This window comes from Sceloporus undulatus, chromosome 1 (assembly GCF_019175285.1).
Source record: "Sceloporus undulatus isolate JIND9_A2432 ecotype Alabama chromosome 1, SceUnd_v1.1, whole genome shotgun sequence".
NCBI lineage: Eukaryota > Metazoa > Chordata > Lepidosauria > Squamata > Phrynosomatidae > Sceloporus > Sceloporus undulatus.
Genome location: NC_056522.1, coordinates 314,375,630 through 314,403,258, shown reverse-complemented (window position 1 = coordinate 314,403,258; position 27,629 = coordinate 314,375,630). Strand labels below are relative to the sequence as shown.

General features: G+C 40.4%; 1 protein-coding gene across 1 annotated transcript in view; it reads right to left on the bottom strand.

The window, feature by feature from the left end:
• The window catches only part of SMOC1 (SPARC related modular calcium binding 1), a 115,222-nt gene that overhangs the window by 70,290 nt on the left and 17,303 nt on the right, over window positions 1–27,629 (bottom strand). Inside the window, exons 2-3 of the mRNA XM_042459860.1 lie at window positions 10,318–10,489; window positions 8,195–8,307 (exon numbers count right to left, since the gene is read on the bottom strand). Of these exons, the coding sequence (XP_042315794.1) occupies window positions 8,195–8,307; window positions 10,318–10,489 (285 nt within the window). The remainder of the gene's footprint in view (window positions 1–8,194; window positions 8,308–10,317; window positions 10,490–27,629) is intronic.

The following is a 27,629-nucleotide window of genomic DNA, read 5'->3' as shown; positions in this document are numbered from 1 at the left end:
CTGCCTGTGTGCATGGAAAAACTGGAAAGGGATGGATGGAGGTAATGAAACGAAGGGTAGATTTAGATCCAGATGACAGAAGGGACTGAAACAGGAGACTGGAGGGAGAGATAAGAGCAAAGGAGGTAGCCACCGGAGGCTGGAGCAGAGGCTCCAACTCCCAGAAATCCATAGCCTCGAGCCAAGGACCCCACAACAAACTCCAACTCCCATAATAATAATAATGATGATGATGATATTAATACTAATTTATTTTATAATAATAATAATAATATGTTATTAGTTTGCTGAGGCACAAGAGCTCTCTGGCAGAGAAGGCTCAATGTCTCATGACACTACAGTTCCCACAATTCCATAGCACACAGCTAGGACAGTTAAAGTGGAGTTAAACTGGATTATCTCCCCAATGTGGATGCAACCTAAGAGAAAGCAACTGTTACAAAGGGAAGGAGAGATGTAGATGAAATAGATGAAGAGAATGATAGAAGGATAGATGTAGATGTGGCTCTGACACAGAGGACCCCTTTGAATTTGGCTGCCAGGGATGGGAAAATAGAAGGGAGGAAGAAACGTGAGGCTGTCATTCGCGTAGGCTAGCATTCACATGAAAGTGGAACCAGGTTCCCTTCTTTACCCCAGAAGTGCAAAGGTTCAAGATGTGTTCAGACCCCCACTGAGAATGCGCAAGGGTCCCAATTCGAATCGTTGAATCCGCATGGTATGCACCGGTGTGGTAATACAGTTTGCACTCACTCCGCTTTGCGTGTATCCGCATCACGTGACTTGCCTTGGTTCCCCCCTCGATTCGGAAGGACAACCAGGTGTAATAAAACACTCACGTTATAACGTGAATTCGCATACCTGAACCAGGAGTCACCCTGGATCTGACCTGCAGAAACCTCAGTGTGATAAGGGCCTCTGCTGTTACAGAGCCTAATTCTGCTGAGATCCATTTGACATCTTTGTTGGACAGCTCCCTTGCTATATCAATAATCTTGCCACAGTTCAGCCGGCTAGTTCCCTAACCTTACTAATAAAGCAGGGAATCCAAACCACACATTAGTGTTGGTAAAAATACTGGAGAACACCTTTCTCAGCAAGGAAATAGTTTAACACTTTATAAAGTACTATGAAAATAAGACCAGATGCAAGACAAATAAATAGCCTTTTAAAAATATTAGATTAACATAATTACACAATAAAGATAAACAGAGTATAGACTCCTTGATTATTATCAAAGTAACCTAAGCACTGAAAAGGCTAAAGTAATAAAGCTCCTGGACACGATGGATTAATTTAAACTATTACACAAAGTTTATTGATATTTTGGCAAAATCCTTCATTGAAGCAGTTAATTAAACCCATATGAATGAGATATTATCAAGAACACTGAGAGTGAAAAGACCTAAAAACTGCATTATTTAGAGTCAAACCATTGGTCCGTATAAACAAGTACTGTACTGCCCACTCAGAAGAACAGCAGTTTGCCAGTATCTGCATGCAAAGCATACTCTATTACTAAATTGTCCAAAACATAATCCACTTTTGAGACTCATTTTGGGAGAAAGACATAATATAAAATAAATAAATAAATAAATAAATAAAGTGCACAAAGGGATCTTGCAGCACCTTTGAGACTAACTGAAATACTGAAGTTGATAGCATGAGCTTTCACAGATTACTTATTCAAATGAATCTTTCAGTTAGTCTCAAAGGTACTGTAAGATCCCTTTGCCTGCTGATTTTCCAGACTAACATGGCTATGTCTTTAAATAAAACAAGAAAAATGTCTGATTCTTACTAAACAATTTCCTTGATAAACTATAAATAGCATTCTATTAATTAACTGTTTACCAAACAATTCCCTAGTATCAATATACTGTATGATGATATATGCAATTCAGTTGCTTGCTTATTATTTACTTATTTGAAACATTTCTATAGTAATAGTAAGTACATTTCTATAATGCTTATCAGTTCACTTAAGCACTCCCTAAGTAGTTTACTATGTGTAAGCCAATTGTTCTGAAAAAGCTTGGTACTCATTTTAGCGAACTAGGAAGCATGCAAGGCTGAGTCGGCCCTAAGGCCCTGGCTGGGATTTAACTCACAACCTTGTGGTTTGTGAATGAGTGGCTGCAGTACAGGCATTTAAACACTGTGCCACCAGGGCATCTTTCTATACCACATTTGAGGCAAATCATCCTCAAGGCAGTTCACAGAGTACAACATTCAAAGACTAATGTTTAAGATGGTTAATTGAAATAAGATCACTAAAAATATAGCAACAAAAAGACAAAAAAATGGGCCTACGTTCACTTTGAAGTGGCCTGGACCAATCAGTCAGAGAGAGAGAAAAAACTAGCAGAATGCTATTTCAGAAACACATATCTATTTAAAACTGTTGAGAAAGTGTACCTCTCTTTTATTTGTCTACAAATAATTGGTTTATGTAAAAACATTTTTTAAATAACAGTAAGTACTAAGTGGAAGAATATTTCTAAACTTTAAAAATAAATCTACTTTGAGAAGGAGAGTGATCTCATCCCACCACTATGTGGTATATTACCCCCACTCTCAGCCTAGATCATGGGCAAGCAGTGGCTGAATACCCTTCTCCATGTTCAGAGGGCCATTAGTCCTTTTCAGAATTGTGTTTGTAGGGGGAATATCAGCAGCTTTGGAAGAGAGGTACAGTGCCTTGTGATGACAATGTGAGAATCATTACATGCAGCCCAGGTCCAACTTCTTAATAAACTGACAAGATCCTTCCAAATCTATGCCAAAGGCAGGAAACATAAGGCTCTGGGGTGCCAATCCAATCTCATGGCTTCCCAGAAGAGCCACCTCCTTTTCTCTTGAGATTACCATTCAGTGGTTTCTCAGCTTTTCTCCCCCCCCCCCCCCCCCCGCCGCCATTCCAATTCTAAAAGGTTGAAATGCCTCTCTTAGGCTCAGTTACTGCACAAACTGCACAAACTAACCATCATATTATAGATGGAAGAGTGATAAAAAGTGTCCTGCTTAAAGCTATCTATTTAACTTTGTGGCTAAGCTGAAACTGTTACACCCCAGCTCACTGTTTAAACCACTGTACTACAGAAGCTCTTTTTAAATGGCTACCAAGGTGTCCATATACATTGTTATGCAGCAAGCCAAACACAACAGTGGTGTCCCATTAAAAAGTTATTTTATTTTGTCTTTTTAATCAAAATTTGGATGAAAATACATCAAAGCTCCTTGCTCAAACTGACAAAATAGAAAGATTTTGTACAACAGAACTGCTCTGTCACCATTCCCCAAATTAATTAGAAATGCTATTACATCCCTCTCCCCGATGTCAGACACATCAATTACAGTGTGTGAAATAGAACAAAAGCCAACACTTCAGACACTGGGCCCTTAAATAAATTCCTGCATCCATAAAAATCATTAGAATATGAAAACATTAAAACTGTAGCCACTGGCATGCTCCTCTGGGAGAATGGAAGCTTTGTTGGGGTCTGTTCAATTCCTCACTGAAGATGCCAAATGAAGTTTCAAAGGCCTACATAAACATTTTAACAAGCTGGTGGGATTGTCCATTATAACTTGACAGAGGCAAATCAAGGGGTGATTTGTTTCCACTCCATCTTCTCCAGAAGGCGAAACACAGAATTGCATATGTACTGTATGGGAAATACAGGAATTGGTCTGTATTAGTCATTTGGCTCAGCATGACGCTGACAAGAGCCCATGCTGTAATGCACTCTACCCAATCCTTGTTTCCTTGCACTGGACTCATGTAGTTCCTCACAGCTCATAATATGACAGTTTATATCCTATTAGAAGGTAGGGAAGCACAGGTCAGGTTTATACCTTTGAGTAATACAGATGTGTAATACTGGCAGCTTGCACTAAATGAAGAATCAGATGGGTTGCTGATAATTCCATCCCAAATCTCTATAGGGGGTCTATAACGGAGTGCTAGTGGGAGCAAACGCTCATGCAGACCTTCCTGGCTCTCTGCTCTTCCCAGGCTCTATGCACACTGCAGAAATAAACCGTTTGACACCACTTTAACTGTCATGGCTCTGTGCTATGGAATTCTGGGAATTGTAGTTCTGGAAACTGCCATTCTCAGAATTCCATAGCATGATGCTATGGCAGTAAAAGCGGAGTCAATTGGATTATTTCTGCAATGTGGATGCAGCCCTACTTTGGAGGTATGGACTGAACAGGCCACTGAATCACACTTTACCCCCTGCTCTCACTTACACTGGCTACACAGGTCTTCCTAGCATTCTGGTAGGGCAATAGATTCAGAAAGAAAGGGAAAGAAGGGTTCTCATTGGGCACTACCAGTTGGTAAGAGTTGGCAGAATTCTAATCAGATGCTACCAGCAGAAAGGCATGTGGCTGTGAGTAGAGGGCAAACTAGTGGCTGTGGTTTAGGGAGAGGAGCATGGGAAGAAATAGAGGCACCACAACATGAGTTAAGGAAGGGGAAAATGGAAGTGTGATGAACTGAAAGGAGAAATTAAAAATAGAGAGGAGAGTAGGGGAAGAGGATGTAAAAAATGAAAGAATCAGAACCTGGAGAAGAGAGCAGGGTTTAGGAAAGGAGCAAAGAGCTTTCCTGGAAGAGATAGAAAATGAATGAGGGTGGTAAATAGGGGGAGGATGAGGGCCATGGCTGGGTGGGGGCTGAAGGCGAAAGGATTTAGAGGTAACTGGGAGGGGTTAATCTGTATCTCCTGCAATTTGTTTGTCTCCTATTCTTTTGGAACAGAAAAAATATGCACTCAGTGATATATGCTTAGGATTTCAGACCCCTTCCTCTGTCTTGCATTCAGTTCTGTAACAAATTAATTTTATATTAGTCTCACTAGATTGCCTTCTGGAAAAGTGGTTATTTTGTTGTATTAGTAAATACTGTGATTGTTCAAACCCCCATGGCAGTCATTTTGAAAAGGACCATGCCTCTAACATTTTGTGACTGCACCGAGAGCAATTTTTCAAAATGCCAATTGTGCCTATGGACTCAAAGGTTTTAGGACTACTGTTCTTAAAGGCTCCATTATATGTATTCAGAAATATATGCCTAACAACAAATAATCACAGAAATGCAGAATCTCAGCAGCCGATTTCACAGAGAGAAGCATCTCTGCTACATGCACAGGAGTGTCCACCGCTATAAAGTCTGCCCTCCCTATCTGCACGGGTTTGGGACACAAGACCCCCATGACAGTGGAAAAGAACAAATATGTGGGGCAAGGCAGGAGGATGTGTGCAAATGCTCCTCTTCCCCACCCCCAGATACACATGCCCCTCATGCCAGCCGAAGCATGGGAAGAGGTAGGAGGGGTGTGCATACACGTTCCTCGTTCCCCAGTGCTTTGGACAGCTGAGGCAAGCCAGACAAAGCATGGAGGAAGGTAGTAGGGGCGTATGCACATGCTCCTCTCCCCCCCCCCCCAATGTTTTAGCCACTTCCCTCAGCCAGTAAAAGCATAGCAGAAAGTGGGAAAGGCATGTGCATGCCATTCCCAGCTGCTCCCTCCCTCTTGGGCTTTTTATCCTGAGGGGAAAAGCCCAGGAGGAAGGGAGAAGAAGCATGTACGCACCCTTCCTAGCCGTGCCGTGGGGGAAAAACACAAATAATCAAATCTGTGAATGTTAAACCCATAAAAGTGGAAGGCTGACTGTATACTTGTTGAATGCTAAACAGAACAGAGTGGAGTAAAAGAATCACTCATACTGTCCCCACTTTTGACTTCCAGCTACACACATACACACACATGTACATATCACTGTATGTGTACACAATTCCTGAGTGATGAGGAATCCTGCCTTTCCAGGATTCTCAACTATATGAAGAGCAACTAGTTTGATAGTTGCACATTTGTAAGCCTACACCCAAATTAAACTAAATATAGAACAGTCTAGACAAGAGACAACAACCGGTAACCCGCATCCTTCCCACTCGAAATATGAACACAATATCCAAATAAGTTTCCTATATAAATATATTATTATTATTATCACCATTATCATTATTATTAATTTTATTCACTTATATCCCACCTTTCTCCCACTACAGGAATTCAAGGCAGCAAACAGCAAATTTAAAACAATACAATTTAAAGACAATACAAAAGCATTAAAATATATAAATATAAAAATTATAAAGTCCAACTCTTGCATATGCTATATGTCAAATATAGTATATGCATTACAAAGATAAGTAAGGACATAACTCACCACTCCTAAGTATTTAGGAGAATGTTAAGAGTTCTCTTTTGGACATGCTGACCACAACATCTTTCATATTGAACACTACAAATTGCTAACCTAAAATTTCATTAAGACAGCTAGAGATACCGGCCTTTGCTGATCGAATAGTGGTTTGGTTCACCTATACTTTGGTGAGGCTTCCATCAAAGGAAAAGAATTGCATTGCTATCAAGCAGCAAAAGAAAACTCTTCACTGTATATTCTAGCACCAAGAAGGTGCTCTCAGCCATGTGTGAGAGAAAGATAACTCATACATATTGCCATTATGATTATCTAATTCAGGGCTTCTGCTATATAATAACAACATTGCATAGAAGTCATTTTCATTTTAGGTGTTAAAATGCTCACCATTGAGATTGCAGTTCCTATCTAGCAGTTCTTTTGCTAACCAAAAATAAAAAGAGGTAGGGGGAAGCATTAAAGCTCAAGAGCCACACTAACCTCCATTCATCCAGGGTTTCTGATAAGAATCACTTCAGTGATAAGAAATGAAAGACAAACATCTGCTCTGGCTCTTTCAATAATGAAAGGGGAGGAGGAGATGGAAAGAAAAACATTCATTTTGCATTCAGAAAAACATTTTCCACAAGAAGAAAAAACAATGCTAGTCTTTGGGGGCAATTGTGGTTAAGGAATTCTCAGCAGGACTACTGCATAGCAGCGAATGACAAGAGCACATGCATGTAAACTCACCAAGAAAGAGAACCAGACAGTCTCACGCATGTAAAACTCACTGATACACACTATCAAGAATTCCAGTCTTATTTTTAAAATAGATTACTGTGCATGTTATGTCTCAGATTTTTATAGACAAAATCTTATCCTGTTATGAAAAGGGTGCTTCTATGTCGGTTAACTTTGATTTTCTATAGCATGTATAATATAATTGAATAAGTTCCCTTTTTACAAGCTATTTTTGCCAAGAAGGAAGCTTGGAAAAACTCAGGAATTATAAAGAGATTTTTCAATAAATTGAGTTAAATCTAATGTATCCAGGTAATTTTTATATTGCAATTTCTGAATACATTCTTGTAAGAGAGAGTCACAACAAATGACTATATATTTACTCATAGGTGGCTTTCTCGTGGCCCTGAACTGAAAAAAATTGAGCATTCTCAACTGAGCCAAAACAGTTCTCAAAGTGCATGTTTTTTTTTATTAAAGGGTCATGTTATACTTTATTAAAGAATCATGTTATAGGTGTAAGCAATGATATGCTTTTAATTAACATTTACAAAATACAAGATCCTTCTTTGAACAGGTAAATGGAGTGGGGTGGACAGTCTGTTCTCAACTCTATCTTGACTTTTAGATTATATTAAACAAAGTGTTCAACAGGTATCCACACATTCATAAGTACTTTTTCATACATCAGCTGAAAAGAAATGCCTCTCTTATATATGCCCACACTTCTCCTACCAAAAATATAATATTTCTTCCAGAAAAGCAGCATAAGAATGTCATTCCATTTCTTAAAAGTACTTCGACATTTGTCATTTTCTTCATAAATGTGATAAAAAAAACTTGTGTGGGTTTTCTTTTCTTTTTTTTTAATGCATTATAAGAGAATATGAAACTGAAAGATTTATTTATCACAAATAAAAGATGATCCATGTGACTTTATCCAGTTTAAAAACAGGCTGCTGCATTTTGTTTCTGAGTAGCCCTCCAAAAGAACTCCTTCACTGCATTAGGTTAAATAAGAGGTTACTAGAGCATGGTATGGATACATGGACCATGCTATCTGTCTAGAGAGACATGGACCTAGCACATCAGCCTAAACTTTGTCAAACAGTGGTCACACATCCTATACATACATTTTCACTGTGTATTTTTCCATTGAGTCATCACTTCTCAATATTTTGTTTTAAAAATGTCTATATAAGAAAAACAATGAGCACACGGATGAAGACCTTACTTGGGTGAATGATCCATCCTCACTACACTCTGGAATGAAGACTGCTTCTTGTGGCTTCTTTGCTTGATCCAGTGCTTGAGCCCTTTCTAATCTACATTTGCTTTGCCCAGCATCTAGGAAAGGGAGAAAAACCACAATCAATTTAAATAGGTGATAGAAAAAACAAAACAAAATCTTACCAAGGCTGTAGAAATGTTGTAAGGATTTCTAAAGGGAAATTCTACAAAGCATTATTTTCTTGTAACACATAGTTCTTGGCTGTGGGGGCAGTTTACTTGATACAGTAAACAAAACCAAAAGGTTTCTTTACCATTCAAGTGTTCCTTTCCATTCAGGACTGTGTAGCTTTATTTGTAAAAGCAAAAATATAAATTTTAAAAAGTAAATTCCATGTGTAATAATTATCTGAATAAACTGTACTTTTAAAATACCAAGCATAATAATTTTATGCCAAACCAAGTTAAACATAATACATTTTGTGTTGCTAACCTGTCTACATACCCTAAAGGTACCAGCTCCCATCTGATCTTGGAATCTAAGCAGGGTGAGCCCTGGTTAGTACTTGTATGGGAGACCACCAACGAATAAGGTTCTGTAGGCTGCATTTCAGAGGTAGGAACTGGCAAAACCACCTCTGAATATTCCTTGCCTAAGAAAAACATATGAAATTAATGGGGTCTCCATAAGTCGGCAGGCAACTTGAGAGCACATGCTTCTGTTGTTGTTATGTGACTTCAAATTGTTTTCAACATATGACAATCTATCATGAAGTTTTCTGAGTCAGAGAATGTGTGACTTGCCATGGCTGTTTAGGGATTTGAGCCCTGGTCTCCAGAGTCATAGTCCAATACTCTAACCTCTATGCAATACTGGCATACACAATGTAACAGAGTAACTTTCAGTTTGTTATGGGCACTTGTTTTGTTATTGATTTTATTTGTTCAAACATTTCTGCCTCCCTCCCCCCCAAAAATCAGTCAAATTCCCCACCACCACCACAACTTGAATATTTCCAGAAGTTTTACATCTTTAAATACCATACAGAAATAATTATGGAGACAATACTTCTAAAGCCTTGAGGCATATCCAACATGATTACCTGTTACTTAGAAAAAAGACTATGGTGGTCTCCAGCTCACTAACAAAACTACACTTGATAATTATAAGCTCATCGTTGTAACTGTATGTCTGAAATTTGTAACAATTACTTTATTCAGGTTTTAGATCAAAGTTTGCTGACTGAAGGGTCAGCTAAATTTTGAAAGACTGCACACAATGATTTATTTTCATCTAGTTATTGTGAAATGTGTGCTTTACCACTTAATTTGTTTTATCATGTTTATTCTGAAAATAAAGAGTTGCTGGAATAAAAGAAACTAATTATGCATGCACAGTTACTTCACATCCTCCTCTCCCAACTCCTGGGGAAGATAAGGAAACCAATTCTATACACATTAACTGCTTGTATGTGTGTTGTGCCACATCAAATCCTACAAGTTTAGGAGTGATATTTCAATTCCCTTCAGTCATGATCTGGAAGGGCTCTCCAATATTACATGACAGTTGTCATGAAATTTTTTCATTTCCTGTATCACATGAATACCTTTAAGCAATACACTAAAAAAAATAAAATATTTTTAACGCCACTATCCCCATCTCCATTTATAGACTGCAAACATTCTCAGTCTGCTGTCAGTGGCCTCTTGTTTGCTAAAGACATCTTGATCAGGGATGGAATTTGCGCAGCCCATCAAATCTTGTTAAACTGCAGCTCCTAACAGCTAGATCTAAACTGGATAGGGGTGCTGATTAAACAATCATGTTTGGAGGAGTGAACAATTTCCACTCCTCTTCTAGATAAGTCTTATAGAATCATAGAGTCAGAAGAGACCACAAGGGCCACCCAATTCAACCTCCCCTGCCATGGAGGAACTCACAATCAAAGCATTCCTGAGAGATGGCCACCCAGCCTCTGTTTAAAGTTCTCCAAAGAAGGATTCCTTAGACAAAAGTGAGTATTTCTAAAACATTTACCTAGTTTAAGGCTAGAAGCAATTTGTTCTTTGGAAAAGTACTCAACACATTCCCTTCCCATATCAAGGGAGCACCATTCATTCCCTTACCTTTGCATCTGCCTCGATGTGCTATGCTTAAGTTTGCATCCCTGCACTTTGCTCTCTGATAATCACAAGTTGACTCGTATGTCCTGCCATCTGAGGCACAGAGGGGTTTGGTTGGAGACCTGGAGCAGTGGAGGTTACACTGTGGATCTCTGTCACGGTCGCTTATTAAAAACTAAAGATGAGAAAGGGAAAGAAAAGTATATTTGGGTTCTTAGCCATTGTCCACACAATTTTAAAGAGGTATGTTTTAATGCATTCTATTTACGGTATTTCTAACTCTATGCCTGTTTGCATATATCATCCCTTTCTGAAGCTCAACAACAACTTTAGGTCCTCATGTAACCACTGGACAAGAAGGCATTCCATCATGAGGGAAAAGTTTTTTGGCTCAGATGTAAGAGACACTGCTTATAATAACGGACATCTGGCAACCCTATCATGAACTAATGCATCCTTCTAAAACCTGGCAACTTTCAGATGTGTCAGACTATGACTACCTCCATCCCCAGCCTTAATTAACATTGTCTGGGCTGGCTGGGGATGATGGATTTGTAGCCTAAAATATCTGGAAGGTGTCAGGTTGGGAGCAGGTTGTGGGAATGTTCTCTACAGATACCCAAAGGCAAATTCTCAGATAAAGTGGGAACATTTACTTTAAGTATTGTATTCACTTCCACGGGGACTAAACAATTTTGTGTTAGAGATGCTTCAAAAGAGCAGCATTTGGAAAACGGATACCTTACAGGACATGTTTAACCCACTGCTGTAATCAACTTGGTGGTATAAGAATTGCCTCAATGTTGTTTTTTTAAAAATCTGTTATATACTCTCCTAATATATAGCAGCTAAAAACAATTCCAAAAAGTTCCAGGGCTTGTTGGCCTGGTTTTTAACAGTCTGAAGCATACATTTCTAAAGTATGCATCTTGGCAGGTTAGACTAAATATCCTTTATCCCATTTAACTCATTTTAAAAAGTATGCTTCACAGAATTAAAATCAAATTATTCTATATATCAACAAACTCCTTTGGAGAAACGCTCTGCAAACAAGAGCTGACAGAAGACACACGAGGCCCACGCTTCGACTTAAACCTTGTGTTTTTGTTCCCTATTCCTGTGTTTGATCTGAATGTCTGCAGCTTGCCTACATAAACATACTCCATGCATTTGCCAGGAGTGGGTTTTTTTCCCCCTTTTAAATAAATTTCCCCATTGCAGCTCATGAAAGAAGCATGGCTAGAAATCTTAAACATTTGGTCCTCCATTTAATTTAAACTTCAATTCACACACACACACACACACACACAGCATAGCCAATGGTCAGAGAATGTGGGGATTGAAGTCAAAAATATTTTGAGGCTCATATTTTGATAAGTACTGGATTAGACCATAGGGTCATGTCTTTCAGCATCCAATCTCCAAAAGACAACCAGTGATTGACTTGCCCTATAATCTATAATTCTAAAAGAAAAATCTGTATGTGCCTTATTGACTATATAGCAAAGCCTTTGACTGCATAAATCAATGAAAACTATAGAAAGCTCTCAAATAAATGAAAGTGGCATGAATGAAAAGTGGCACTGGAATTACTCTTTATTCATGGGATAATGATGGAATTACAGCAACGTCATCTGATAATCTTTGCACAGTTTCAGGATAATGAGAGGAGTATCCCACTATGCTCCCATCGCTTTTGTCCATGTGAAAAAGTCCAAAGACCTGGGGCAATTACTGAAGAAGGTCAAGGTGCAAAATGCCAAGGTAGGCTTAACGTTAAATGTTAAGAAAACAAAAATGATTACCACAGAAAAGCTACAAGGATTCCTCCTAGATAATGAGAAAATTGAAATAGTCGATGAATTCTCATACTTTGGATCAAACATTGATCAGAATGGATATTGCAGTAAAGAAATTAGAAGACAACTAGGTTTGGGAAGGGCAGCTATGAAGAAACTGGATAAGATCCTAAAAGGTAAAGATATAACTCTGAACATTAACATGAGGATCATCCAAGCCATCATATTCCCCAGCACTATGCATGGATGTGAAAGCTTGAAAGTGCAGAAAGCCAACTGACAGAAAATGAACTCATTTGAGATGTGGTGCTGGAGAAGTTCTGAGAATACTATGGGTTGCCAGAAAGACAAACAATTGGGTCCTTGAACAGATCAAACCTAAACTCTCCCTAGAAGCCAGGATGACTAAATTGAGACTGTTGTATTTTGGCCGTATCATAAGAAGGCACGACTCATTAGAAAAGTCAATAATGCTAGGAAAGACAGAGGGCAGCAGAAAGAGAGGAAGACCACATACCAGATGTTTGGATTCAAACAGAGAGGCCATGGCCATGAGCGTGCAGGACCTGAGCAGAGCAGTGGAGGGCACGGGTGTTGGAGAAGTTTCATCCACATGATTGCCAGGAGTCAAGGTTGACTCAAGCGCAGCTAACAACAAAAAATAATCTATAGCCTGATGCACTTTCTTGACTGTTCAGCATGTAGGTTATTTCCTTTTACTATGATTATTATGTATCATTAATAGTTTGGATTGTGCTGCAACATCTAGGAATCCAATATCCTTGGATAATATTGTTGGCAAGAGCTTTAATTTATTTAGGATGGGGAACAATATGTTTTCCAAACATTACTGAGCTCTTATTGGCTATGTTACCTAGGTTTGAGGAGAGCTGCAGTCCAACAAAATATGGAGGGCCACACATTCCCAACCTCCATCACACATGAACACATAGACATATATATGTCTGTGTGGGGGGGTGTATGTGTGTGTGGCCTCTCTCTCAAATTATATCAGATCCTGCCCAGGCTCTAATACTTTTATTTCAAGGTTGGGCAATCCTATGTTACAACAGATGTTGCAAGGATCAGTGTATGGTGTGTGCATGCATGTGCACCTTCAAGTAACCTGTTGACTTATGGGGACCCCATGAATTTCACAGGTTTTTCTTATGCAAAGAATACTCAAGATGTAGTTTTATCCATTCCTTCCTCTGATACATAGCATACAGCACCTGTATTCATTGGTGGTCTCCCATCCAAGTACTAAATGGGGCTGACCCTGCTTAGTGCCCAAGATCAGATAGGATCTGGTACCTTTAAAATATGTACGCCTATCAGGGATCAATTGGGTGAAACCAAATAGAGAGCAGAATGGTTTAGGATTATGTTCTATACCTAGATTTTAGAATGCAACTCTAAATGCAATGCTTGGGCTTTAAAAAAAAAAAATCACACAGGAAGAGAAAGAAGGAGTCTGCTAAAAAGAGTTTTAATTATATCAGGAAAGAAAGTACCTGAACAGGCCACCCCTGTTATACAGCATCAAGCTGCAGATAATAATGAGCCTAGTGTGGAAATTTACAGCAGTCCATTTTCTATTCTAAACACACAAATCCTTGTGTGATTGATAGAGGAGAGGAAGTCTTTCAGAAGTACTCTAGCCCAGCAATTGCCTTGACCCCCACCCTTTTTGAACAGGCATTTACACAGGTGCACATTTATAGAGACTTCCCCGACTAATTCCAGCCTCCTCTGATCTGGAGAAGACAGTAGAGGTGAGATAAGAGAGGTCAGAATAAAGCTAAATTTGCCAACCAAGTGCATCTGCTCTGTTTCTCCACACCTCAGCACCACTGCTGACAAAAACAACAAACACTGATTAAAGAACTTTTAAAGTCTGTGAGAAAAAGCAGATCACTTGCAGCTGCTCAGCAGCTGGAACCACTTTTTGAATCTGACTTGTGAAGGGAAGGGGCTGTCCCCACAAAGAAAAAGATGTTTGCTGGTCACCCATTCCCGGCTCCTACTTGTGCATATCATAACATACAACTGAACAGTTTGTGCAAGCTTTAACAAAACAATCGGTGTCCCAAAAAGCTTCTCTGCAGTAAAAAGAACAAAGGTGGCTCAAGTATCATTCAGAAAGGGAAAAAGAAATGAGGAAATACATACATAAAGGAATCTCATTTGGATTTCTTTTTCTTCAAAATGTTTCCACTGCAAACAGTGTGTAGGATGTACAGAAACATCCGAAGTACAAATCATCTGTTTTTTTTTTGAAACTATATGTGCCCATCATAAGTAGTTGTGTGGGGGTGGATTTCTGCTTCAAGACAGAATCCTGACCAGGTGGATGAAGTAGCAAAACTCTACAGCAAGCCTCTGCAGATAGTGTATCAAAGCACATTTATCAAACTCTTATCCTCCATTAGCATTCACATAGCATTCACATTTTAGCAGAAGGAGAGAGGGCTAGGGGATTGGGATCATGTTACTACTGTTTTTAAATGTTATATTGGACTGTTGTTACCCACTTAGATCCTCGAAAGGGAAAAGCGGGATATAAATAAATATTTTATTATTATTATTCCTCAGTCCTTGTCCTGACATGAAGGTGGTATCATGATAAAGTGACTGTGTGTGTATGTGCATGCACATACATACACACAGAGAGAGAAATTTCTATGCATCCTTTCTATTTTTGGTAAGCATGACAGATCTTCATAGGCTCCATGGTATCTAAATATCATAAACTACAGCTATTTACACACCCATGGTTCTTAACCTAAGGTCCACAGACCCCTAGGGGAGCAAAGAGGTCCTTGAAGGATTCTAAGCCCACTTCCACTCCTATAGCGGAGAAGCAACATGACAGGAGCAAAGACAGGCTGGTTGGGCCCGTGTGTTGCCATTCAATCATCTCCAGCCACAAACTGGCAGGAAGAAGCAGGAGAAAAGTATTCCCTCCCTATCCAGCACATCTAAGGAAAGGTTTAATGGATGATGTAATTATTAATGGTTCTGTGTTCAAGCATTATTGTTGTTGTTATTTTAAATCTTGGGGTCTATGACAACAAAACATACATAAAAGAATTTTTTAAAAAAGGTTAAGAACCACAGATTTAGATTAATACTGCAGGTGATTTCAGATGGAGAGTTGTACAATGATCAGCATTCTCCAAAATATCTTAATCAATGGATGCTGGGGGCTCAGTTGCCAGTGGAGCAATGAATTAGCTTCAGGTTTGGTCTGCACTTGAGTTATCCAAGATACTGAACCCATTCCTCAAAACAGGTTCCACAGATTGGGTAGTTCCTTTAAAGTTTGGACTGATAAAAGACAAGGGAAAAGACATGGACTAAATTATAACGTGAGAGAAAATTTCTATAAGATGCAATATAGATGGCACTTAACCCCATACAAAATAGCTAAAATAAATAAAAACTTAAATAATGGATGCTGGAAATGTCAAGAAGAATTGGGAACCTACTACCATTTGTGGTGGGAATATAAATATGCAAAAAAACTATTGGAATAGAATACATGAAAAGATAGGGGAAATATTACACATGAAATTAAGAAAAGACCCAAAAAGATAATTATTAAGTATAAATCAAGAGGAAGAAATAGAAAGAAATTATGGAAGGTTGACAGCAGCGGCAGATTAATCTATGCAGCAAAATGGAAAGGAAAAAAATACCTGAAATAAAACACTGGATTAGGAAAATAATAGACTATATGGAAATGGACAAACTGACACAGTTAATACAGAAAAGAACAAGAGAAAGATTTAAAAAGGACTGGAATCTTTTGATTCAATATCTGAAAAATAAAGAAGGACAAAACTGGGATATTGGTCTGGATTGAAAGATAAAGAAGGAAAATTTAAATAAGACATGAGATGATGATACACAACAAAGTACAAGAAAGAGGAAAAATGTATGTGGTGTATTAATTATGTAGAAAAATACTTTAAAATGACTAATTAATAAGGAGTAAAACATATATATAAATTTCAGTAGTATTTGTATAGTAAGGAAGTAGTATGTTACAGAGGAAGGGTAATTTATGTGAACGGATGTTATGAGAGTTTGTGAGGATTTGTGATATGTTTGTTTTTATGTATATTAATAAAGTCTGTTTATAAAAAACAAAATAAAGGTTGGACTGAAACCCAGAACAAATTCATTGCCACATTGAAAACTGAGCCACCAGCTTCCACTGCCGGGACTACATAAATTAGATACAAGGTTAAAGGCTAAGCATTTTGACTCTTTTTAAAGATTCATAGACCTGTTCTGTAACATAACATGAAACTTAAACATGAAACCTAAAGAGTCAGCTCACCACTTATCTTTCAGTGTTCATGCAGAAACAGTTACTGTGACATGGAGTATTTATCTTTGACAGTCCTCCCAAACTCAGATTCAGGGGTGACAAGTTTTCTTTCTAGCCGATAATCATTCAATGCTTTGCTAAATACACAACAAATAGTTCCAGTCTTCATTTTGATTGTTACTAGATCAGAGAAGTCAGCAAGGTCAACATGGTAGTACAAACTTCGTGGTAGTACAAACACTACTGAAGAAATATCAATCCCCTGTACATTGTGTAGCTAATCTCCTATGATGCCTATAAATCACAAACAGGCTACAGTTTTACATTTTGATAAGTGGCACCTGTTAAATGCTGTTAGAAACACCAAGAAGTGGCAAAGAACATAAATTCCAGTTTAGAGTTTAAATGACTTGGTGCGATATAATCTTTCATTTTTTGATAGTACATGGACAGCCCCTTATGAGGCATACACAGTGCTACCTAAATCGTTTAATCAAACAGAGGTGACCCTGTAGCAAATGCTACTGGCATTCACCCTTTCCAGTATCACATCTCCATCTATTGAGATAAAAGTGACTAGTTCTTAATACTCAATTGATTGCTTGAAATCTAAAATCCATCACCTGTCTCTTAGCAGAAGTAAATGCCCTGACCTACAGATAATTTTCTACAAATACATAACATTTAAGAAGTGTTGAAGTATTCCTTGCAGACATGGAAATCAATAAAACCTGTCCTGAATTTAGAATAGGACAGAGGGAAAATAGAAAATATAAACTGGTTCCCTCTTCCTTGCCAACCGGTAAAATCCTGATATTATTATGATGCGTGTTTCCCCTCCCCACATCACTGGTTGCCCAAAGGAGACACTAATGATGACAACAGTAAGTGTGAGTAAGTGCATGCATGGAGTAAGGAGTAAGATCTTTTCATTTTCATAAACAGGTATCCTGTCCCTGTTCAGTCATGGATAGCTTCAGGAGGTTTTTATCTAGTCCAGCCTATGGTCTATTCAAACAGAGCTCTTCCTACGTTCTCAAATTTATTAATGGTTGTTTTTTTGGGGGGGGGGGGGGGTTGGACTATGTGACCATGTTCTGGAAGAATTTATTCCTGAGGTTTCACAGAAGCCTGGAGAAAAGAAGGTTAAGAGATGATATGATAGCCCTGTTTAAGTATCTGTAGGCGTGTCACATTGAGGATGGAGCAAGCTTGTTACCTGCTGCTCCAGAGATGGATGGAAGCTACAAGAAAAGAGATTCCACCTAAGCATTAGGAGGAACTTACTGACAGTAAGAGCTGTTTGACAGTGGAACACACTACCTTGGAGAGTAATGGAGTCTCCTTCTTTGGAGGTTTTTAAACAGAGGCTGAATGGCCATCTGTTGGGGTGCTTTGTGTGTGTTCCTGCATGGCAAGAAGTTGGACTGGATGGCCCTTGTGGCTTCTTCCAACTCGGATTCTAAGATACATTTTTTTAATTCACAACTGAGTGCCTGTTAAGCTAGTATAGCAATGGGGAGATACCCGTCTGGATATTGTAAAATTCCCATCAGCCTTAACCAGCATAGCCAGTGGTGAGGGAGTTTCCAGTCCAAAATGCATATGGAGACTCACAGGGCGCATTCCCACTATGAAATAGAGTGAATTGCTGGTTGGTGTAAATGACCCTTGTTCCCAACTGAAACCGGTTCCTGTCGCAATGTGATCGATTCCTGGCGTGATAAAGTGAAACAAAGGCAAAAAACCTGGTTTTTCCAGACAGTAGTTTGAAAGAGGTTCTTTTGAGAAGAATCGATTCTGAAGTGAGTTCAATAAGTGGGAATGACAGGTCAGAATCTATTCATTCTGGAGGGGAGGGACTAATGGCAGAGGGGCGTTTACCATCCCTCCTCAGTTTTTGGCAGAGCCATCATTTCCCCCCTCTCAGCACTGCCTTTGTACTTGTGCCAGTGCATAGTTTTTAAAGTAAAATTGATAGAATATTTGATTAATTGATCAATCAATTGATTGATCCGTTGATGGATTGATTGGTTGATTGATCAATTGAATATTCTATCAATTTTGCTTTTTAAAAAAACCCACTGCCCCCGCCTTCATCCTCCTGCCTCGTTCCCTGCCTTGTTCCCTGGCTTCTTCCTCCATTCCCTGGTTTCCTCCTCCTGTCCCCAGCTGTCTCCTTCTTCCTCTGTTCCCCGGTTTCCTCCTTCTGTCCCCAGCTTCCTCCTTCTCCCTCCATTCCCCCGTTTCCTCCTTCTGTCCCTGGCTGGCTCCTTCCCCCTCCATCCAGGGCTTCCTCCTCACCTAGAGCCAATCTGAAGTGCCACAAAAAAATTGATTACACTGGGGTAAGAAAAAGATCCACTTTGACAATGGGAACAAGGGATGTTTTGGAATCAATTTCCAACATGGAGCGAGGGCAAATCAGGAATTGGTTTAAACTGCAAGTGGGAATGTGCCCAGAGTTGACTAACCTTAAACTACATAGATGATGCCCTTTGGTTAACAAGTACATCACAGTGTGATATTCATTCTTTTGTATGAAGACTTCTGGTCATTTTCCCACACCAAATTAAAAAGTAATATGCACTAAACAATAACTGGGTCCAAAAGCAAGTCTAAACTCCCCCTAGAAGCCAAAATGACAGAACTGGGGCTATTGTACTTCGGCCATCACATGAGTTGTCAGGACTCATTTGAAATGGGGAAAAAATGCTTGGTAAGGTGGGAAGCAGTATAAAAAGACCACATGACAGGTGGATCGAGTCTATTAAGGAAGCTAGGACCCAGAGTTTGCACGGCCTGAGCACGGCATCTTGAAAATCCTTCATTCATAGGGTCAGAAGTCCAAGCCAATTTGACAACATTTAACAACAACAACACATTAAACAAGAATGATGATGAACAATGGGCTAAAATTGCTCTCACAGATTCCACTTGCATCTCTGAACTACGTTGACAAGGTTAGCAGAGATACACTTTCAAGTAAAGAAAGGGGCATAGAGAAAGGGAAGAAGAATTTTCCACAAATGTGATTCTTGAGTATGTTCAAAATTACACTGCAAAAGTAGGCTGTATATTTTAAAGAGTATCTCTTGTGGTCACTTTTTAAAATGCCTCAGTCCAGTCCAGTTCATGAAAGTTTTTTGGCCTCTAGCATTTGTACTGCCCAGTTTGGGAGAAAGGTAGGTGGCTGGGCTACAAATAAAGTTGTGATGGTGATGATTATGATTGTGTGCATTATCATCACATAAGCGGCATATTACAGTGGTCACATGCATTCCCTCCCCAAAAGGTATTCCAATGAAAAAAGCAGCATGTAACAAATGTGCTGTGTTGTTACTGCCTACAATTTGTTTTTGTGAGAAGTCATTACTGTCGAAACAGTTTCCCAACCTATCTTGGTCAAAATGAAACCAAAAACAAAGAGAAAAAATTGAGTACTCTCTACACACATATAGTATTGCAAAATAGTTATTTACATTTTAGATTGTGTGTTTGACAGCTTACCTAATTCAATGCTGTAAAGTATCTCCCTCGGATTATCACATAAATCAGAAGATGCAAATATATTTCCAAGAATTCCAGCTTTTTCATGTCTGTTCTGAGGTCACTCCTACTAAACTGGTTAGGACTGCATCCCAGACACTTTACCAGACAGTGAACCCAATAAAACTTCTCATAAGATACGTATACAGTTGTGTTGCTAATTATTTATTTGCATTAAAATTTTTTAAAAATCATGTTCTTTTTTTAAACAGAAATGGCCTCATTTTGAAAATATTTTTCAGAGTCCTGTACTTCCAATCAACATATGAAAATGGCAATATTTATATATTGTTGTATTCTGGAAGGCTTGTTAATTGAAAAGTGACATAAAATATTTAAATAAATGTATCTGTCTGTAGTGTAAACTACTCTTGGTGGCATAAAAATGGCAAGATTTGTTTATTTATTTGAAATTACAGATTATAAGAGACATTATGTGTCAGGCACAGATTGTATGACTGAATACCAGTTCTTACAGAATACAGACAAAATAGATATATCATCCTGTTTGTGGGTTTCCCAAGGGCAATTGATTGGACATGGTGAGAGTACAATTCTAGAATTCTAGATAAAACTTTGATCTGATCTGGGATCTCTCTCCATTTTTTCATAAATTATTACAAACAACGCAATGCATTTTTGATAATGGCAGAGAAAAGAGTGCTTCCATTTAAACCTTTATCTCGGTTCCAGGAAGGCTTTTGCAGAATGAATGCATGTGTTTGCACTATCCCACTTCCACATGACATTGCTGAAAAGCAGCAGCTGCAGGTGGATATGGTATGCCCTTCATCTTCTAGTCTGTCACTAATTGCTCCCAGTCATCATTTCACTTCACCATCTCTTGACATGAAAGTGAGTACTTTAAAATGCAGTATTGCCCATCTGAAGTCTACTGCTACTCTCTCCCCTCTCTCCCTGCCATGCTACTCATTATGAAAGCCTTTTCTTTTCTATAACACATCTTACTGAAGACCTATGGTGAGTTTCACACTTTCCAATAATTCACCAAGAAGCCTGAGCAATTTATGTTAACCTGGAAAAGGGGGGAATAGTTTTTGTCTGCACTGAGGCATCTTATACCACAGTCCCTAGAAAACCTCAGTAACTTTTCTTCTTTTCCTGCTCATTCCTACAAAAAATAGGAAAGCAACTGTTGATATCCAGCTTTATTTAATGAACAAAACCCTTAAAATCTAAGAGAATGCAAAGTGAGTATACAAATAAATAGTATGTACCAAAGGTTTATGAAGACCAATTATTATTATTATTTATTTATATAGCGCTGTAGATTTGCACAGCGCTGTACATAAAAACAATAAATATAAAAGAGTAAAGCTGCCTATGGCATACAATCCAAGAAATAATAGGATAATACATATAAAATACATAGCAATACAGATAGGGTTGCCATAACCCGGCTGCAACCGGGTTTTTCCCAGTTTTGGCAGCACCTACCCGCTCCCGTCACGGGTGCCGCCAAAAACCGGGAAAAGCCCGGTTGCATCGGGGTTGCTCCGCAACCCGCGGGGCCTCGCTGGCCTCCTCCTCCTCCACCTCGCATGGCCGCGCAGAGGAAGAGGAGGGCAGCAAGGCCTGGGGCGGAGGAGGCGAAGGGGGAGGCGTCACCTCCTGCGCGCAACTGCGCCAAACTCCCCGCCTCCCTGCAGCCTCCTCCCTCTTTCCTGGTCTCTTCGGAGGCCAGGAAGGAGGAGAGGCCCCGGCGATCGCCGGCAGCCCCACGTCCTCCTTCCTGGTCTCCAAGGAGACCGAGGCCTCCTCAGAGGCCGGGAAGGAGGGCACTGGGCCACCAGCGATTTAATTCTGAAATGTAGGACACTTTTTAGTGTCCTACATTTCAGAATTTTGTCCTACATTTTTTCCTGGTTTGGAGGTCCTCATTTATGGCAACCCTAAATACAGGACATGTTTCAATAAAACAGACAACAAAAGAACATCAAATAGCAAGTGACAATCATACAATGCCTGGGAACAGGATGGTCTTCAACTCTGTTTTGAAGCTGGTTAAAGAAGTGATGGCCCTTGCTTGTGGGGGAAGAAGGTTCCAGGAGTGAGGGGTAGCAAGTGAAAAGGGGAGAATCTGAGATGGGGCAGAGGAAATCTTGGGCTGGGATTGTGTGGAAATGATGCAGGCCCCAGTGGCTCCTACCCAAAACTGAAAGCACTCCACTCATAGGGTTACTATACGTACCAGAAAACTGGGACAATCCCGGATTGGAGAGTCTAAAAAAGGTCCAAGCCCAGCTGGGCATTTTAGACCCACAAATCCCAGATTCCAGCCTTCTTCCAGGCCATATTTTGTCAATTCCCAGTCGGACTGGAGATTGACAAAATGTGCCCGGAACAAGGCAGGAATAGTTGGCTGAGCTTGGCTCTGCCTCCTTCCCTCCTCACATGACATGAGTCACTTCTCCTCAGGTGGTGTGCAGCAGCCAAGACTGCGGCTACTGCCGGCCCTAAGCACTCCACCATGCAAAGCCAGTCTGTAAGAAGGAGGCCACTGTGACTGCCTGCTTCCATGAGACACCGTTCCTCCAGCAGGCAGAAGGCTGGCAGGGGAAGCTCAGGGAGAGAGGGTGCACAGCCGTGTGAGGCCTTGGCCAAGCACAAAGGAGATCCAGCACAGTAAGACCTGCCTGGGGGTGAGGCACGGCTGAAGTGAGCACTGAGGAGATCTGGCATGGGCACGGCAAGGCCTCCCAGACTCTGGGTGAGGCACACCTATGTGGGGCCTCAGACAAGGGCCAAGGAGATCTGGTGCTGCAAAGCCTCCCTCCGGCTCCACCCAGGCCCTGGTGCTCGAATTTATATGTGCATTAATTAATTTATTTTTTATTTTAGTAGTGTTTTCAATTTTTAGTTGGTCGCATCCTCCATTTTTTTGCATGTCCAATATTTTGTCCTACATTTTGTCCCGGTTTTGTGGAAGAGAATTATGGCAATCCTATCCCTTCAGAACTGGAAGTTAGTGTGACCTGGTAGCTCTGCAGCCTTAATACACAGTCATGTACGGTCCTAAGGAAGCTGTGCACAACACTTGGCCATTGTATTTAAGAGAAGTTACAAAGTCACATGTTGCAATTCTTATGAGCCACATCACATCAGACAGTAGATGGTGGGACAGCAATTGGAATACATTTGCAGGGGAAAGGTTGTAACATATCCCTTTCCTGCTCATCTCCCACAACATGCTTAGTTCACCAAGGCTGATGTCTCCCCCTCTGTTGGAGAACTTGGTTAGTTGTTAGTTTGGCTTTGTGGGGGTCATTTTGACATGAGTCTGACAAGCCCTCACAAGAGGTTAGTCATAAATTTGAATGGTGGGAATTTTCTGGAAAACTCTGCATGTTTGATGCTTGAGGACTACACTCTGAATTAAGATTTCCTCTTGTTCATGGAAATATGTTTGCAAATAAAATTTTAAACCCTAACCTGTGTGTACCCTCGACCAGGGGCATGCCAGCAGTTGGTGTCACCTGGTACATGGGGACAGCAAGGGAGACAGACTGCCGTTGGGGATCCGTTTTGGTGCAACCATGACCAATTACAGTTGTCCCTCCCTCTTCACAGAGATGAAGTCCATGGTTGTGCTCTTTGCAGGAGGCACAAGTGGGGAGGGATAAAATGGTGGTGCACACCTGCACATGCACCATTATTTTCAATGGGACTTGGCATTTTTACGGGGGGGGGAGTCTGGAATTGATCCCCTGTGAACTGGGAGGGGCTACCGTATTCCCAAATTCATGACCTTCCCTCAGGCATTGGAAAAAATGAATAAATGCTACTTGTTATAATTTAAAATGATGTCAACAGTTGTTACTTTTTTAAAACAACAAAATTGGTAACACTGTTGCCCTCATCCCCCCCAATAATATATTGCAAGCACTTTGCTTCCAAACTTTGAGTCAAAAGCAGAAACAAAATTTCTGAGGCACCAATAGATGGAGCCCAGGATAGACTAGAAATATATTTTAACTGTGCTGCTCCCCAGTGCTAAAGAAAAAAAACAACATGAGAAAAACAGGTCCAAAGAAAGAGACAGATTTGTCCCTTGTGGGTGTGAGAGGGGCAAGCAATAAGTTAGAAATCAAGAAACTAGCCAGGCAATGTTTCACTTATTCACTGGCAAATCTGCTATTACTGATTATTAGACCATAGTTCTTTTACACTCCTATCCAAGCAGTTAACCTGGTTTCTGATTCATTGTAGTAAACTAGTTATTATTACCATAATATTTATTATTATGTTCCTGTATCACTGTATTAGTCTATTATTATGTGCTCACAGTGGAGTGTTCCAGATGTTACTTGACACATTTCTTACTATTGCCTATGAGAGCTTGAGCTGATGGGAGCTGTATACTAGTAACATCTGGAGGCTGTTTAGTACACTGCCCACCTTTATTATACACTATCTTCTGTGTCCCATATAATTTGATCCTCTTTAATTTCTTTTTAAAAACCTTCTTCTCATTTAGTACAATACAATATAATGTGTTTCTCATTAAAGCAGCAGTTTGAGTATCAGACTTAGGGTTGCCATAAGTCAGGACCTCCAAACCGGGACAAATGGAGGACAAATGGAGGACAGCATTTTCAAATGTAGGACACATTTTTTAAAAATGGAGGACATGCGAAAAAATTGACTTTTTTTAAAAAATGTTAATATAAATGCATGTTTCTTAGGCATGATCAAAATGAAGGACATTTTGGCATTATTCCTAGACAGATGGCAGAAATGTGCTTCCCTTTCTGGCCAAACACCCCCCCCTTCCAAAACACACATGAAGCACATTTGGGCATTTCACATGGCTTTATTTAACATGGCCTCTTGCACATTTCAGAGGCTTATTGCACAACCAGACCCTATTTAGTTTACAATATGAGCTTACTTGCACAGAACACATGTCGCTTCGAATTCCGTGCGACCCCGCTTTATGGATGGGAACTCTTTTGTATATTCCTCCTGAAACTTTGTCCTCTTGGGTTTGGTAGCCATGCCTTCAAATATGAAGTTTCTAGCAAAAACCACAAGGGCATATTTCAGTTGTCTGTTCATAGCTTGGATTGTCGGGATTATGTAACACTGAGCCATGATGGCTAGTGGTGCAAAACAAGAATGGCCAGAGGTGGTGACATTAATGTTGATTAAGGTGCGGCAGGACCTCAATTCTCCCCCTGCCAGACAGGCCTGATAATATCATCATCATCACCACCACCTCCACCGCTACAGCGTGAGAGAGCCACTGAGGCCAAGAGAGTGCGCCTTTCCAACCCAAAGTGTATTTCTATGCTTTTCAGGATTCTGTTAGCCTGAAAAGCCTAAAAAATACACTTTGGACTGGAAAGTCACTCTCTCTCGGCCTCAGAACCCTTTGGATTACTGTGAAAAGATTTCCCCAAATGTCCCCTGCAGTGTTGATTTCAAATGTCTCAAACGTACACAACAGTAACACTGAAATGCTAGGGTACACTAAGATTATTATACAATACTCACATAGCTAGGCCTTTGGATGATGATGAGGATGATGATGATGATGATAATAATAATAATAAACGTGAAAGGTCCCTTTGCAAACTCACTCACACTCACACAGCTAGGCTTTTGGATGGTGATGATGATGATAAAAACACACGCACACCCGCCCGGAGAGGCCTACCTTTGGTCCTCTCCTTTCCCTTTTGCTGCTGCTGCTGCTACCGCTTTCGTTGCGGCTGGAGCTGCCCTCCGCTCCAGTCCTTTGCCAGCCCAGGAAGTAAACAGAGGAGAGCTCCTCCTCTTTAAGCTGGGCGGCCAATGGGGGCAGAGAGCTGGAACGGCCCCACCCCTGCCAGCAGTCATAGACTACTGAAGCAGGGGGCAGGCTGTTCCGCTATTGGCCAGCCAGGCCCAGCCTGCCAGCCAATAGAAGGTGGTCCTCCAACGCGCCCGGGAAGATTTGTGAGTGTGGGCACGCGGAGGCGCAGGGCTCAGCACAGGCAGCAGGCCTGGCTTGTGGAGCCCAACCGCGGCGGCAGCTAAGGCGGCGGCAGCTAAGGCTGCGGCAGCGGCGGCGGCGGCCAGAGGAGCAGCCACAGCAGCAGGACACACAGTGACGGCTGCAATGGTGGCGGCGGCCACAAGAGCAGCCAAAGGCGCCGCCATAGCAGCACAATAAAAAAGCCTGGGGGCGGGGGCAAACCCGGGGAGGGGGTGAAACCGTACCGTGACCATGCAGACGGTCCAAAAGCGGGAAATTCCCGCCCCCCGCCGGGTTATGGCAACCCTAATCAGACTAGGACTCCAGAAAACCAGGATTCAAATCACCATACAGCCACAGAAACCCACTAGGTGACCTTGTGCGGTTCACACTTTCACAACCTCAGAGAAAGACAATGTCAAATATCCTCTGAATATCCTCTGAATAAGCCCTGGTGGCACAGTGGTTAAATGCCAGTACTGCAGCCACTCACTCACAAACCACAAGTTTGTGAGTTCAATTCTAGCCAAAGGCTCAGGGTTGACTCAGCCTACTGTCCTTCTGAGGGTGCTAAAATGAGTACCCAGCTTGCTGAGAGCAATTAACTTACATGTTGTAAACTGCTCAGGGATTCTTAAGTGCACTGATAAGCAGCATAGAAATATACTTTCTATTGCTATAAATCTTGACTACCTTGAATAAATCTTGACAAGGAAGCCCTAAGATATAGTTCACTTGGAGTTTACTTGAAGGCACCTAACAGTAACAATAATTAAAGGAAAGTATCTGAGTGGAATTACTCAATTTTGGAGTACCATTTTACATGCAGTTTATTCATTCATTCATTCAAAATATTTACATCTCCCACATACCTCCAAAGATTTCAGGATGACATGCAATAAAATCAGTTTAAACATTTTAAAATGTAAAATAGCAAGAAATAAATTACAGCCTAAAACATATTATATTGTATAATTACATAAAACTAGGTAATAATTTAAAAATCATGTTTTAATTTGGTGCCAAAATGAAGCCAATGACATCACCAATCAAGTTTCTAAGGGAGAATGCATTCCACAACTGGAGTGCCACCACAGAGGCTATCTCCCATGTCCTTGGTATTGGTATTGCTCCCACTAGTGGCACACAAAGAGGGCCTCTACAACTCCTTTTCTTCTAGTTGTATTGATGGATTCTAGCTTTGGGGCCACAGCACCTGGATTCCCACACAGCAAAGGCTTAAGAAGGCTCTACATCAGAGCAGCTGTAATTTTATCTTTGTGGTATGCCCTGTATACCTAGGGATCAGAGTCCCAACTTCCAAAAGAGGGCAAATGGAATGATTGAGGGGAAAGTGGGCTTTTCCTGAATTCAGGATGCCAAAGCACCATGTGACAACAATGCATAAAATCTGTCTCCTGCCAAAGTATGATTTAGGGGGCCATATATCCTCTGCCAGTAAAAGAAATATTTTGAAATGCTATATAGTTTGCGCATTGAGCTGCACCCATGCTAATCACTGCCTATTCAAGCTTGCACAAAGGTAACAGTGCTGCACATGTTTTACATTTTGTACAGGGGACCACCAACAGAATATTTATTGCTTTGCGGATGAGACAAAAATTGAGTTTGACTCTTGTGGTCAGTG